This window comes from Branchiostoma belcheri, unplaced genomic scaffold, assembly GCF_001625305.1.
Source record: "Branchiostoma belcheri isolate BF01 breed outbred unplaced genomic scaffold, Haploidv18h27 scaffold42, whole genome shotgun sequence".
Taxonomy (NCBI): domain Eukaryota; kingdom Metazoa; phylum Chordata; class Leptocardii; order Amphioxiformes; family Branchiostomatidae; genus Branchiostoma; species Branchiostoma belcheri.
Window position 1 is genome coordinate 1,189,624 of NW_017804043.1, and position 14,541 is coordinate 1,204,164.

At 44.1% G+C, this 14,541-nt stretch overlaps 2 protein-coding genes across 2 annotated transcripts; both read left to right on the forward strand.

Annotated features, from left to right (window-relative positions):
- The first annotated feature begins 1,479 nt into the window (after positions 1-1,479).
- LOC109478113 lies at positions 1,480-4,556 on the forward strand. Its single transcript, XM_019779599.1, has 7 exons — positions 1,480-1,599; positions 1,782-2,060; positions 2,521-2,536; positions 2,847-2,982; positions 3,406-3,491; positions 3,842-3,941; positions 4,324-4,556. The coding sequence occupies exons 1-7, from the start codon at positions 1,494-1,496 to the stop codon at positions 4,537-4,539; spliced, it is 939 nt and encodes a 312-aa protein (XP_019635158.1). The 5' UTR covers positions 1,480-1,493; the 3' UTR covers positions 4,540-4,556.
- An 841-nt stretch (positions 4,557-5,397) lies between these two features.
- LOC109477990 (hemicentin-2-like) lies at positions 5,398-14,437 on the forward strand. The gene is made up of 9 exons (XM_019779443.1): positions 5,398-5,759; positions 9,748-10,074; positions 10,583-10,876; positions 11,334-11,615; positions 11,926-12,165; positions 12,728-12,843; positions 13,269-13,434; positions 13,972-14,120; positions 14,423-14,437. Exons 1-9 carry the CDS (start codon positions 5,699-5,701, stop codon positions 14,435-14,437), a joined length of 1,650 nt encoding a protein of 549 aa, XP_019635002.1. The 5' UTR covers positions 5,398-5,698.
- The last annotated feature ends 104 nt before the right edge of the window (positions 14,438-14,541 follow it).

Consider the following 14,541-nt stretch of genomic DNA (forward strand, 5'->3'; position numbering starts at 1 on the left):
AACACCGGTTCGGTTCGGTTAGACGGAAAAAAGAGCCCCTCTGGTAAGCAGACGGACACTGTGCTGGTTTTTGCGGTCAGTGGTTCGGCTGGCTTGCAGGAGGGGGCTACAGGCCAAAACTACGGGTAGAATATTGTCGAATGGATCGAGGACAACGATAAGGGTTTGCGGAAAAGCAACACCAGTTGGGTTCGGTTCGACGGTAAAAAGAACCCCTCTCGTAAGCAGACGGACACTGTGCTGGTTTTTGTGGTCAGTGGTTCGGCTGGTTTGCAGGAGGGGGCTACAGGCCAAAACTACAGGTGGAATATCGTCGTGTGGAGCAAGGATTTGTGACAGTGTGGATCGAGGGCATCGATATTAAAAGGGTTAGCGGAAGAAAAAGGCTAGTTCGGTTCGACGGACAAACCAGTAAGGGATTGGGAGGGGATAGCTAACGTTATGTGGTTGTAGGTACAAATTGTATATCATAAGCTGGGTGATTACTTGTACAAATTGAGGGCACAACCCTATATAGTAACTTTGGAAATAATTGCTTGCACTTTTTAAATTCATTTAACAGGTTCTCATATACTTGGGAGAGCCATATGTTTCATTATCACCCACAGAAAGGTCCAAAGACCACGTTGTCAGCCTGATTTAAAAAACGACCTTTGTACTTTTACCTCGCGGGTAAATGCAGTCAATTTTGTTATATAATAACTAAAAGAACTTGTAGGGAGCTCTTGATTGTTGCTAAAGAACAGACACACGCGATGTATTAAATATAAAAAAAAAACAGCCACTCTTTCGCAATCTGTATGTAACGCACAATGTTGCCCAACTGTACATTACATCATCCTTAATAACAAAAAGGGTGGTAGTGTCAGCTCCAATATAAAAAAAATGACAAGCATATAGTTTACCGAAATAAAGAGATTAGTACATAATGTCACAATCGGAAAGTAGACATATCACCAAGTATGACTTACAAAATACACAAAAACACCCTAGATAGACAAAACAGCTCCTTAACACAACAAAGTCGACCTTTCACCTCTACCATACAACACAGACATAATGTCATAGTCCAGTTTTCTCTCGCCATGCACGAGCTCTTTATAGGGCCATGGACAGCCTGCTCTCAGTTAAACACTGTTGCAACTCAATGTGTAACTCAAAACTATCTACATCTACGCCTTGAATCAGCCATGTTTTAGCCGTGATACATTTCAGTAGGTAGACGGCGACCGCGGTACCGCCCCTCCCCCCTTGCCTACTTCCGGGTTACGCCATTTGTGTTTCGCTGTTCGGTATGACGTGTCCTAGCGATGATGTCATAACCAAACGACAATATTAAAGCCACTGTCTGATCATGACATCAACAACACTGGGTGAGCTTCAACCGAGGATTCGTGTGCTCTAGTTTCAAGCAGCATTTTGACAACGAAGTTGAGGTCGCCGACACAGACGTTAGTACTACAACTTACAAGTCAGGACTGACTGTAAGAAATATGGAAACGCTGCCTACAGTTATCCGACTCCTGTGTGGCCTGTACTTCGTGTACACGTCTTTCGTCTGGTCAGCTGGGTCGCTGTTGTCGCTGGTACTCTTTGCAGGTACGAAAACAGATCACATTTACCATGTGTTATTTAGATATGTATGTAATTGTAATGCAGTACTTCCGGGTAGCCTCTACCATGTCTACCAGACTAACACGTGGAGACTATGCGAAGGTAACCATTATGCATTTGCTTTGCAAATGTTACTTTTTCAGTTAAATGATAATTTATGATTGTAGCTTCCATTTTTCTGTTGCGGTCACCACGAGAGGAAGCTATGACGTCATCTCTCCAGAAGACCCGGTCTCCAAGGCAACGGAGTAACCATGGAGATGAGAACATCCCAAGGGACACAGAGCAAAGATACACGCGTCACATCCTGGATCTTGTGTGTTATGACGCCGGTTCGTGTAGTTCGCTTCAGAACTTCACCAGCGTGAAGGAAGGCACGGAGTGCGTGTTCGCCCGGGCGGCTCGACTGTGGGGGTCGGCGGATTGGGTGGACCGACTTAGTTTAGGTTGGTTCATAGCCTAAATAATAGGGAGGCGGCTGGAAAGAGTAGAAATCGGCCAAATAGAGAGATAAGCATGCCAAGGGAGTTTTTCCGTTGAGAGAACTGTTCTCTCGACGGACAAACTCCCTTGGCATGTTATCTCTCTATTTCGCCAATTTCTACTCTTTCCAGCCGTCTCCCCAAGCCTGGTAGAGGCTAGTTGGTTTAGGGTAGCCTCTGTGGTGGTTATCTCTCTGTTTAACCGATTTCTACTCTTTTCAGCCGCTTTTGAAGACGCTAGGTTTAGGGATCGTCAAACACCTTCAATGCTTTTACTATTTTTTTAACCGAAATGAATCTTTTGTTTGGTTCAACTTTTGACGTTGTCTCTCGTTTTTTTTATTCTGCCTTGTCGTGGAATGAATCATATCTCCCTACGTGGTCACGTGACGCCTAATGAAATTGTTTCATCCCTGAAATGAAGAGGAAAATATCAGAAGGTAAGGACATCTCAATCAAAACCATTTGTACAATGATGAAAACTTTTGTTGTGAAAGTTGTTTCAGTCAGAAATGGATGTTAGTTGGCAGTAAACATAGCACAATATAGGTATCATTTCTTGTTGTGAACAAGGTTTATTATGTCAATGTAGGAATCTTTTTTTTTTGGCCCGCCTTGTTTTTTTCGCCCTATCGCATTAGATTTGGAGTTTGCGGAGGATGTCATCCATAAAATTTACTTGCTGCGGCCTTATTAGGGTCCAGATAATGCAGACTGTTTATTAATTGAAATGTTCTTCTTTTTTTGCAGGTCTTTGCCGATGTTTATAAAGTTCTGCGCCCTCCAGTTTCACTTGGGACTAGACGGGTTCCTGTTTGAGTTGCCCGCAAAGGATTTCGGGAACAGTCCGGAGGATCTCGGGAACGGAGTAAGACGTCTTCTGAAGGTAAGAAAGACTTCAAGGTCACTAGAAGGAGACAAGAAAGCCTGCAGTTGTTTACTTCAGAGAAAAAAAGCATTAGGCCAGAAAGGCTGTCAGAAAGACATGCCTATGCTCATTAGGACTGGGTCTGGTAAAGCACCAGGCTAAGCGAGTTCAAAGACAGTAAAATCTACCCAACTAGGGGTAACAATCTACTCTTCCAGCGGCTTCCCGAAGCCTGGAAGAGGCTAACTACTAGTTTACCCGCCTTTTTTTTCTACGAGTATCTGGCCAATTTCTACTCTTTCCAGCCGCTTCCCGAAGCCTGGTAAAGGCTAATTACTAGTTGACCCGCCCTTTTTTTTCATTTGGCCAATGTCTACCGTCTTCTAACGGCTTCCCGAAGCCTGGTAGAGACTAACTACTAGTTTACCCGCGTTTTTTCAGGTTCTATCGGACGTTGACCCCGCCGGAGTGCACTGCATGGACAAGTCGTACGTCTCCAAGCGAGGCTGGTGCTTCGAGTTTGACAGGTGCACCTTTTTTTTATTAGCATCACACTAAGGAAGAACAACTTTATTGCACGACAATTGCACATGGCACAATGTATGGCAACAAATATTGAACAAAATATAAAAAAGTATAGAACAAAACCTAATATAGAGTAAAATCTAATAAATCCTAATTACTCATACAACAAGGGCTAGCACAAATTTGTCTTTGATATAGTTTTACAATCGTTTGTGTTAATAGTGAAATTTTAACATTGTCACCATGGTGTATAAAAGTACCATTGTTTTCTATGGGTGAAATACCTGAAATAGAAACATTTACTCATTCAAAGGGGAACCTCTGAGTAAAAGATGTGGTTTGGAATTGACAGGTGCACGTTCTTCGTGACGACCTTCGCGCCCTGCTATCCGGAGACTCACTCCAGGTTCAACTTCAACAGCGAGAACAGCTTCGTCCTACTGCAACCGGAGGTAGGGAACGTATCAATGTAGACCCCAAGGGGGAAGGGGGGGGGAAGAGGGGCTGTAAATTATGTTTGAGCAAGGAGGTTTTTTTATGTTCTCGGTAATGTACACACACAAACACACGCACTCACAGGCACACCGTGACAGACTTTTTTTTTTATTTATGAAGAGAAGTTTACCACATTTGTGGAAGGATTAACACAACAGGTGACTACCACCTCTTCAAAGATGTCAAACCTGTCAAACCTGAGACCAGACTGTAAGGTTTGAACCACTCACACCGGGAAGGACCCCTGCTCTTTTCGTTAAGTGTGATGGGTTCTTTAACGTGCGTGGGGTGTGGCTCTCTCAAAGTTAAGTCATATGTCGTTTTCACACGAACCAACAGGAGTCGTTTTTACGGCACGACATCGGCGCGGACACGCCTCACACGGACTGGGAGAACCCGCGGACCGCCCGGGACCAAATCCGGGCGGCGTACAGGCGAGCAGGCCGCCCCTACGTCATCAGGGACACCGTCATCTACCCGCCGGTGCACGACATCGTCAAACCGCTGGGCGGCGCCACTGCACCAGGCGATGTGGTGGCCTGGTGGGAGGGATGACTGGAAGAGATATTAATACACCTAACATGAATACATTAAAGAATGTTTAAATCTAAGAGACTACATGTTAGAGAACAGCTAAATCTTAATTGTTGCTGCTGGCATATATTCTGTACGTAAGATAACGTTAGCTTTGTTATATCTTTGTGTAGAAAACCATACAAAAGTCCCTGTACTTTTTGTTGAGTCAATAAAGAATATTTTTAAAGATATTAAGCAATAAAGTCTCCAATTCTACTTCATCATCATATGACCTTTGCCGATACCTCGTATACTAAGTTTCGCACACGTCAAATTTGTCCCTCCGCATTGCAAAACCTGAAGAAAAGATATTTTAAAAAAACCTTGACCAAGTTAAGATTAACAAAAAAGTGACATTAGAAGAAAAAGACTTGGTTATACACATCTATGCGCATAGAATTGTTAAAACCCTTTCTCAATTGGACTTTGTATTGTGCAGTAAGGTATCACGTTACATAGGTGTAGAAACCACGTCAACATACTGAGGGCAGGGGTTATACGGTAACCTGTGTTGCTTTAGATTTAAACCAGTATGCGCTTTCCAGAATCCAGTACGAGTTTGCCTCAGAGAAATCACATTACAATTCCGACCATTATATCATTATGCTCATATAGCCAGAACAAATTGTCATTTCAAAGAATCCCAAGTATGTGAAAATCGTTTTTCCACGGTAGAAATAGCTTTCATTTTCATTTTTGCAATGGTGGGCGTTATTAAAGCGGTGCCGAAAACCCGGAAGTAAAATGTGTATCACTCCGCCGCACATATACCGTGTTTACCGCTTGGTTATCGTAAATTTCACAGCATAACAATAAGATATAACTGTGAAAAATATCATTTCTATCAGAAAACAAGGGCTCCATACTTGATTGTGCGACATACGCCGATTTTGGCGCGGTTTTTCAAGCATAGCAGCTGTACATGCGAACTACATTTCGATGCGGAATTGGCCTGGTTTCGGTCAAGGCTTTGAGCGGGAAAAAGGCACCGCCACCTGAAAAACAACACAGCGTCATGACTAGTGTCAAGGGCGCGGATTTGGTAAAGGTAAAAAACAACGTATTCAGCCACTAAAAAGTGAAGTTTGCCTTCTATGGCAGTGCACTGCCTCGCCTTTAAAACGTTATTAGGTTGACAATGCTGCAGCTGGGAACGAGACTATTCCTGACAGCTGTTGTCGCCCTGGGTACGACGTCAGGTAGGTCGGGTAACATGCACTATAGGACTATGAGTTAATCTCCAAGCAGATCCCTTTCGGTGGCAAGACAGTACCCATTAGCCAGGGGAGTTTGTACGGCCACCGAAGGAAATGTGGACAGTCAAAACGTCAAAGGCTATTAAAACCTAATCGTTGGCTAATGGACACTCCTCTGGCCAATGGATACTGTCTTGCCACCATATGATCTGCTTTGAGATTATCACAATAGGATATTACGATGTTAAACACCATTGTTGTACCTGTAGATGACTTCTGCATATTTGTGGCTCTTGTACTGAATTACCAACATGTTTTTGTACCAACGTCAGCTTAGCTATTGTTTACCTTTGCGGGTTGTTTACATTGTTACGTAATTCAAATATCGTTCAGAAGAGTGTGACCTCTTTAAATACTAGTAGATATTGTTAGTGTATTGTAATGTGTTATGCCTCAGCACACAAGGAAAATATTGACTCTACCACAGTGACTTTATAGTTCTCTTTTTGAGTATTAAAAGGTGTGTAGCTAACAAAGAAAATGATAGAGTGGTTCATAGTTTCGATGGCGTCTGTGATTGGATCACCGAAACTGTGGGGATTCCCCGCTTGCTACCCAAGGCGTTATGTTAGGAAGATATACAAATTCGTTCGTAGCATGTAGCAACCTAGATTTAATAATAACTTTTAGAAATTCGAAAAACTTAAAGGCGGTCTATTATCGGGCCTAGCCAAAACCACCATACAAGGAACAGTACAGGGAGGAAGAAAGAGGGGTAGGCAATAGAAAAGATGGGAGGATAACATCAGAGAATTGATCAGCATGACAGTAAGTGAAACGTATAAAGAGGAACAGAAAACCAAGAAGGGTGGAGAAAACTGGCTGTAAGATCATCTGTGGTGCCACAACGGTGGAATAATTAGACTTAGGTATAGATGAGATAAGAACACATGTAACGACTAATGTTTCAATAGGCCAACGATGAGTGATTATTAAAATAATATACGTCGTATATCCACCCCCCGACAGTCCTTGCGAAAATGAAAGTGAAAGTACAGGTGTTGCTTCCCCGTTACGTCATGCACAGACAATTACGTGCATGGCCGCTTCCAAGAAAGCGTGGACAATCATGAACTAATTTGCATACGGAGTTAATATGAAACTACTGGTGCAGGGGAAAATGAACTTGAAATAGTTTTATTGAGAGGTGTTGAAGGTAGACGTATTGAAATCAGGGTAGAGTTTGTGTCAGGTTTTTGGATATCCACCAACTTTACCAATACCGGCTATACAGTTACAGAACTATGATTCGCCCAGGAAATTTGTTTCTTCCTGCCCTACTTTCTACGTTGATTTTCAGGACTACCTCAGGTGAGTTGTTATCTCTTGTACACACGACTTGGTTTTATGGTCGCGAAATTTACTAGTAGGTTAATGTTTACAGGAATTCAAATGTTTCTTTTTGACAGACGGCTACACTTGATACATGATAATGCTGCCTTACCGTAATATAGTAGGCAAAGGAAGAATCAGATACTAGATATCTGTAACGCTCTCTCTCTCTCTCTCTTTGTCTCTTTCTTTGTCTTTCGTCCTCTCTGTCTTTCTCAATGTGTTTCTCTCTGTCTAACCCCCCCCCCCCCGCACTGCACAGTGTTATACATAGATATCATATCCATGTAGTTTTGGTCTTATACAACTGCATGAAAATGTTAGGACTCGGTCATTGGCTATATGAACACACATTTTCAAACGCGATGTAATTACAATAACAAATACTTCCTTTCGCATTGCCAAATACAGAAGTGCATTATACTGTACACTAGTGTATCGTATTATACAAATACGCGAGAATGCGGCGAGATCCCACCTTACATTGGATAGTATGAATGAAGCTACAATGGTTCATCGAAGGCCGCTTGAAAAGTGCGCAGGAGGCTCTCATTTCACCACGAAAGTGGAAGGTCGTCGCAGGTTCAATGGTTGTGGACTTTTCTACGCTACAAAGTCTATTTACTCATTGCACTCAGGTAAATCGATCTCTTTGCCTACATCACTAGGTACACAATGGGAGGCCTTCTCAGAACGTTCGTAAGGCCATGTTGATTTGATTATATGGATGACATCCTCGCGCGCATGAATTTTCGGCCGTTTCCAAAATAAAGTTTTCAACCATACTGTAAATCGTGCAAAACAGTTGCTAAATGAGCAAAAATATACCATAAGATGCAAGGAAAACATTTAGAAACGATACCAATGTCGTAGAATGCCAAAATCAAAGGAAAAAAGGCAAAAATGTAAAGAAATGAATTCGAAGAGTAGATTATTCGCCATAACATATTCTGTGCCATTTGTTCAACCTTCATGACCACGTAGATTTCATAGTGAAAGCAACTTTTTTTTTTGCAAAACTTTTTTTTATTCGCACGCGCGCATCAGTTTTGGGGTTCCCAGAGGATGTCATCCATATAATCAAATCAACATGGCCTAATAAAGGAAGGCAAATACAATACAACCTGTAAGCGGCCATAAACTTAACGTTACATAACACTCGTACAAGAGTGGTCCATCTGGCTTACAGAATGGCGGTAGGGTCTTTGGAGTATTCACATCGTTGCCGAGGACAATGTCGTCTGTCCGTGTCCGGATTCGCAGTGCTAACCGCCTTAGCGCTAGCGTGCTTCCTTCAGGAAGTAACAGGTAAAACATAACCGCGCTTGTCTCTATACATGTACAGTAACGGGTGTTTTTGATTGACATGCAGGTCTGTTAGTTAAGAGGCTGCGATCTATAGAGATCTGTATCGGTAGAGTTCCAAGCTGTAAATCCTAAATTTCAAGTCAATGAATTAATCCAAAGTGACAAGTTGAAAAGTTCTGAATATCTCCGGTAGAATCGGCGATTCTCCCAGATAGGAGTCTCTACCCGTAAGCTTACATATCTATATCATGGATGATATGTCCGACCGCCCAAATACTTGTGGTAAAGTATGAGCCTGTAGTGTCCTAAAGATACGCCAAGCATAATCGTCTACTCTTCTCTGTACAGAAGCGTGTTGACTCTTTCACGTGCAGTTTTGTCGACTGGCGCATTACTGGTAGAGCGTTGGACTCGGAACCAATTTTGAGATCCCGGGTTTGATACTCACCATGCCCCGACGTTGTGCCCTTGGGAAAGGCACTTTAAACTACCTTCCTTACCCTGGCGAGGGAGTAACGCCCACCGAGCCTCTTGGGCTAATCTGTCTAACTGTGTGCCAGAACACACTACGGATTCGGTGTGCCAATGTGCAAACATTGGCCACCAAGAGCCGAAAAATGATTTTTCGCCTCCTGATGCTCCCCCAAGTACGCCGCAATGTAATGTCAATGTAATTTCAGGCTTTGACCGAAGTTGTGACAGTCTGCCTGTCTTTCCTGGAAACTTGTACCTGTCATAACCCAGAGACTATTCAGACTATTCAGACTTTTCAAAGAATTAAGATAAAACTACATATACATGTACATGTACGTATGTGTGTACGTGACTTCTTGTGAAAGTGAAAGAGGTACTTGTGTAACGTGTTCGACGGCGATCAAATATCTCTGCGCCCAGACCCTATGCTAGGCACCAGGTCTGACTGAGTCGCCTTCTAGCGGCGGTCGCTGTACTGCCTCTGCTCAGCCGAGGTCCCTATTCAGTATCCAGGACCGTGCCTATCTAGTTCCATTGCCTTAATGGGTTAGAGTTAGGTTCAGGCACCTATCTTCACATCCTGTTTTTGCAACGTTGTGCCCTTGGAAAAGGCACTTTACAGTACCTTCTTTTTCCTGACGGTGGGATGGAGCGACGCCCACCGAGCCCCGTGGGCTAATCTGTCTGAATGTATGCCAAAAACTTACACACCATGGATTTGATGCGCCAATGTGCCAACATCTGCACATTTTACCACCAATATCTTTACATCTTGTTTTGCCACTACGTTAACAATTTTTGTTTTGTGTTTGTACAGGGTCGCCCAGTTTCACTCAAGTGCCAGGGGACCTGTCCTACACCAAGGGCCAGGATGTCGTCTTCAACTGGGCATTCGAATTCGAAGCTCCGCTGGACGTTAGCTTTTTGACGTGGTATAAGATCAGTGATCAGGGGCCTGTACTGATCATGAGTTTCGCGGACAGCTTACGTGTTAGAGACCCATACATGGGGCGGGTTGAGCTAGTTGGCCAGGCGGGACTGAAACTGTTGAACATAAGCGAGAGCGACGCGGGACCCTACGAGATGGAGGTATTGTTTACAGACAAAACAGAGATAGCCAACCGGTCAATCCTTGATGTCAAATGTAAGTATTTCTTGAACTAATATGTTAACACTTACTGGCAGTACCTCAGAATTATGCTACACCTGAAAATTGTTTACGCTCAGAGATTATGTCTTCGGTGTGTGTGTGTGTGTGTGTGTGTGTGTGTGTGTGTGTGTGTGTGTGTGTGTATGTGTATGTGTGTGTGTGTGTGTGTGTGTTTGTGTGTGTGTGTGTGTGTGTGTGTGTGTGCGTGCGTGCGTGCGTGCGTGTGAGTGTGTGTGTGTGTGTGTGTTTGCGTGTGTGTGTGCGTGCGTGCGTGCGTGTGAGTGTGTGTGTGTGTGTGTGTGTGTGTGTGTGTGTGTGTGTGTGTGTGCGTGCGTGCGTGCGTGTGAGTGTGTGTGTGTGTGTGTGCCTGAGTGCGTGAGTGCGTGTGCGCGCGTGTGTGCGTGTGTCTCTGTGCGCGCGTGTGTGTGAATACGCGCGCGCGCGTGTGTGTGCGTGCGTGCGAGTGATCCGAAAATAAGATCGTCTCCCTAATGATCGTCAGATGCACCGGTGGACACGGCGATAGTTGTACCCCCCTCCCATCAACCGTCACCCGGCAACGCTCTAGCGAATCTGGGCGATGACTTGGCACTGGAATGCACCGCAAGATCTAATCCTGCTCCAAGGTTCTCCTGGACAAAGGATCGCCTCCCGACTACTGATGAGGAAGTGGACCAAACAACCGGCTTGCTGACCATCAGAAGTGTTCAGAAACGGGACACGGGAACGTATCGGTGTCACGCAAGTAACGGCATTCAGCCGCAGGGAACCGACAGCATCAACGTCGTAGTTCACTGTAAGAGTAGTTTGGATTTGGAATGGCCTACATATTAAACTTAGATGAATGCTTATGAGTTATGTTTTTTTCGATAATTTCTTGGGAATGGTGCAATTTTTTTTTTCAGAACGGTGCAATATTTTTTCAGAACGGTACAATTGTTTATAAATCAGTGCAATATTTTCTTAGAGGGGTCCAATGTTTGTTTGAAAAACTTGTCTATGTAATGTTACGTCCTGAAAGACTTTTATTTTCATGAAAATAAAAAATCCTGTCTCTTGATTTTACATTTTATAAAGATGCTTTTGGTCACTTTGGTGCTAATATAGAAAAAGCCTCTGTATTAAAGTACTTTTAGAGCTGTTCGTACTACAAACATGTATATAGTTACCTTTTTAATCTGTTCACCTGTACCTAGCCCGATAGGGCATGAATGTACAATAAAGGTTAAATTATATGAAAATGACATTTTCAGACCCTCCGACGTTTGCAACTGCTCGGATAGTTTCTCCTCTCCCTGTTAAGGAGGGCGACAACCTCACGATCGTATGCAGCTGCGACAATGCCTTCCCTACACCGAGGTTTCGGTGGGCCAAAAATGGCAGCGACACTCTTCCCGACTCGGCAGTCGTAGATGAACAGTTGGGACGTCTCACGATCGGCAGCGTACAGCTGAAAGATTCGGGTGTCTACATCTGCGTCGCCGGCAATGGCGTCCCGCCTTCTCCGTCTGACGAAGTGACCGTGGAAGTTACGGGTTAGCATTACGTACTAGACATTATTATGTTTACCGAAGAAAAACTTATTGATTTTGGAGAACAGTTTGTCGCTCCCGAAGAGGCAAAATGTACTCTCCAGCAGACCAACTTCCCTGGCATGTTATCTCTCTCTTTGGCCGATTTCTACTCTTTCCAGCAGCCTCCTGAAGCCTGGTAGAGGCTAACATTTGGTAACGATCCGTATAACGATTCGTTAGTAGTATGTTTCCACCATGGTGTATTGAAAACTACACGCAGCATCTTCGTGTATTTTCTTTATTAAGTTTTTTTTTAAATTTTGCACTACAGCTAAGCCCACGGTCCGGCCAGCCCCCACCCCCACTCCCACCAAGACCAACTATACCATCGTCATTGTAGCCACAGTATGCCCGTGCTGTCTCATCTTCCTTGTCTGTATCCTCTTCTGCTTCTTCCGACGAAGAAGATCTGTCCATCGGCGAAAATCTGACAAGGTTTTGGCGTCGTTCGATGACGTGAACCACCACAGAGAACGACTGGAATACCTGTGTCCAGATCAGAACGTCCTGCGTAAGTCAAATTTCATATTTCCAAACCGGGGCCCGGCCGGGCTGTTTGCATGAACGAAAAATTAACAGTCCATATCAAAAATATACACTCATGATAAGTTTTTTATATATTTTTTTTTTTTGGGGTGTTAGTTGTCTTTTATATCACTCGTTTTCGTTTTTGGGAACTGATCCAACGGGCCCGATTTGGGAATTGAGACCCTAGCATAACACTGAAAAGTTGAATATACCAATGGTAGTACATGTATATGCAAGTAAAGTTAGGTCATATTTACTTAGTAAACAGTAACGGATTTTTCAATGGTAGCAATTAAGTCAATCAAGTACGGTCATTTCATTTACTACCATTGTTAAGTCCTATTTATAAATTACCGGACTTGACTTTTATTAGCTATCATTGTAAGTCTGGTACTCTTTACAGAGTAAACACAGTACCAGGTTATCTCCAAGCAGATCATACGGTGGGTAATGGACACTTCTCTGACCAATGGATACTGCCTTGCCACCGGTACCGTATGATCTGCTTGGAGATTGAATACCAGGGTCTCTTATCTTATCATTAGGTGTTTCGAACGCGACCGAGCTGGACAAAATGGCGGACCCGGTTCTGCAGGAATTCTGGGATTGCTTGGTGAGGATGGACGTGGATCCAGTCCTGGTGTTCCTACGGGAAAATCGGGTGGGTGACGTCATCTTCGCCATTCTGTCTTCGGATTTGGTAGTAAACTGGTTGAGAAGAGAGCAGTTGTCTGTGTTTAGCTTCTTATGAGCTTCAGTATCGCATATAGTTGTCGCTTTGTTACTATTACCGTTGTTCATTTACTCACCCATTCACCCATCCACCCGGAAATTCGTTCTTTCCTTCCTTCCTTCCCTCCCTCCTCCTTCACTTCCTTCCCTCCTTCCTTCCTCCCTTCTTTCCTTCCTTCCTTCCTCTCTTCTCTTCCATCCATCCATCCTTCCTTCCTACCTCCCTTCCTCATTCATTCGTTCGTTCATTCATTCATTCATTCATTCATTCATTCATTCATTCACTCATTCACTCATCCCATCATTAATTCATTCACTCATTCACTCACTCACTCACTCATTCATTCATTCCAGAGCCTGGCCGTGGATGAGGTGGCAGGTATCCGGGCGGCCCCCTGTGTAGTGGAGAGGCTGTTGGACATCCTCTGTGTGCTGAAAGGAGACCAGGCCTCCCGCGTGCTCAGCGACGCCTTGCGACACTCCGACCAAACGCACCTCGCAGATCTCCTGGACGGAAAAGGTAGCAAACGTTTATCCCCTAATCTACAAGCAGATCCTAGGGCGACAAAAGCCAGTATCAAATTGGCCAGGCAGTATCCATTCTCCAGAGAGGGACCATACGCCACCCAAGGCCTGTCTGGCGGCCTGACCAATTTGATACTGTCTTTTGCCACCATAGGATCTGCTTGGAGATTACATGTATCTATCCTCTATCAGGCTTCAGAGGCGGTTAGGAAGAGTAGAAATTGGACAATCAGACATATGAAACAAATGGCAGGAGTCAGTCCGCTAAAGGAGTGCAGTTTTAGCGATAAACTGTACTCCTTTAGGGCTTTAGCAGACCAACTCCCCTGCAATGGTATCTCTATTTGGACAATTTCTTCTCTTACCATCCGCCTCTGAAGCCTAGTAGAAGCTAGCAAACGCCCAAGGCACAAGGCAATTTAGATGAAATTTGATCTTTGTGTAATCTTTGTTAAGTTTGGAATAAAGTTAAACATTTTACTATGAGAACATTTTCTTGTTGACTTACCAGTTTGACATTTTGTCTTCGCAGTTCTACCGGACGCCAGGTGCGTAACCATGACAACGGTCACAGAGACGTCGTTTGGCCTGACCTTCAGACCTGCGTACAAGAACCTCCAACACTTCGGTGACGTGGACAAGTACCTCGTCACTCTGGAACTGGCCCTTCCCGAGCCCAAGGTACTTGCTGATGGCACAGACACACACACACGCACGCACACACTCACACAGGGAGAGAGAGAGCGACAGAGAAGTAAAGAGAGAGGGCGAGAGGGAGGGAAAGAGAGAGAGAGAGAATGAGAGAGAGAGAGCAATGCAAGATGGCACGTGGACTCTAGATCTATAGCAATGGTCGCCGGCGAGTAACACGTAACTTATTTCTACTGTGGCCGACAGGTACATTAGTTCCTACAACCCCGAGATAAGAATACAGTCACTGACTAAAAGCTCTTTTTTTACACATCGAAGTGTTTTATTCACAGCCTACGTTTCGGTGACCGTCTGTCACCTCCCTCAGTAAAAAAAGAGCGAGGGTCTTTACTCAGTGACTTGCCAACCTGATGAACTTATTCACGGGTCATATATACAGTCACGTTTTTTT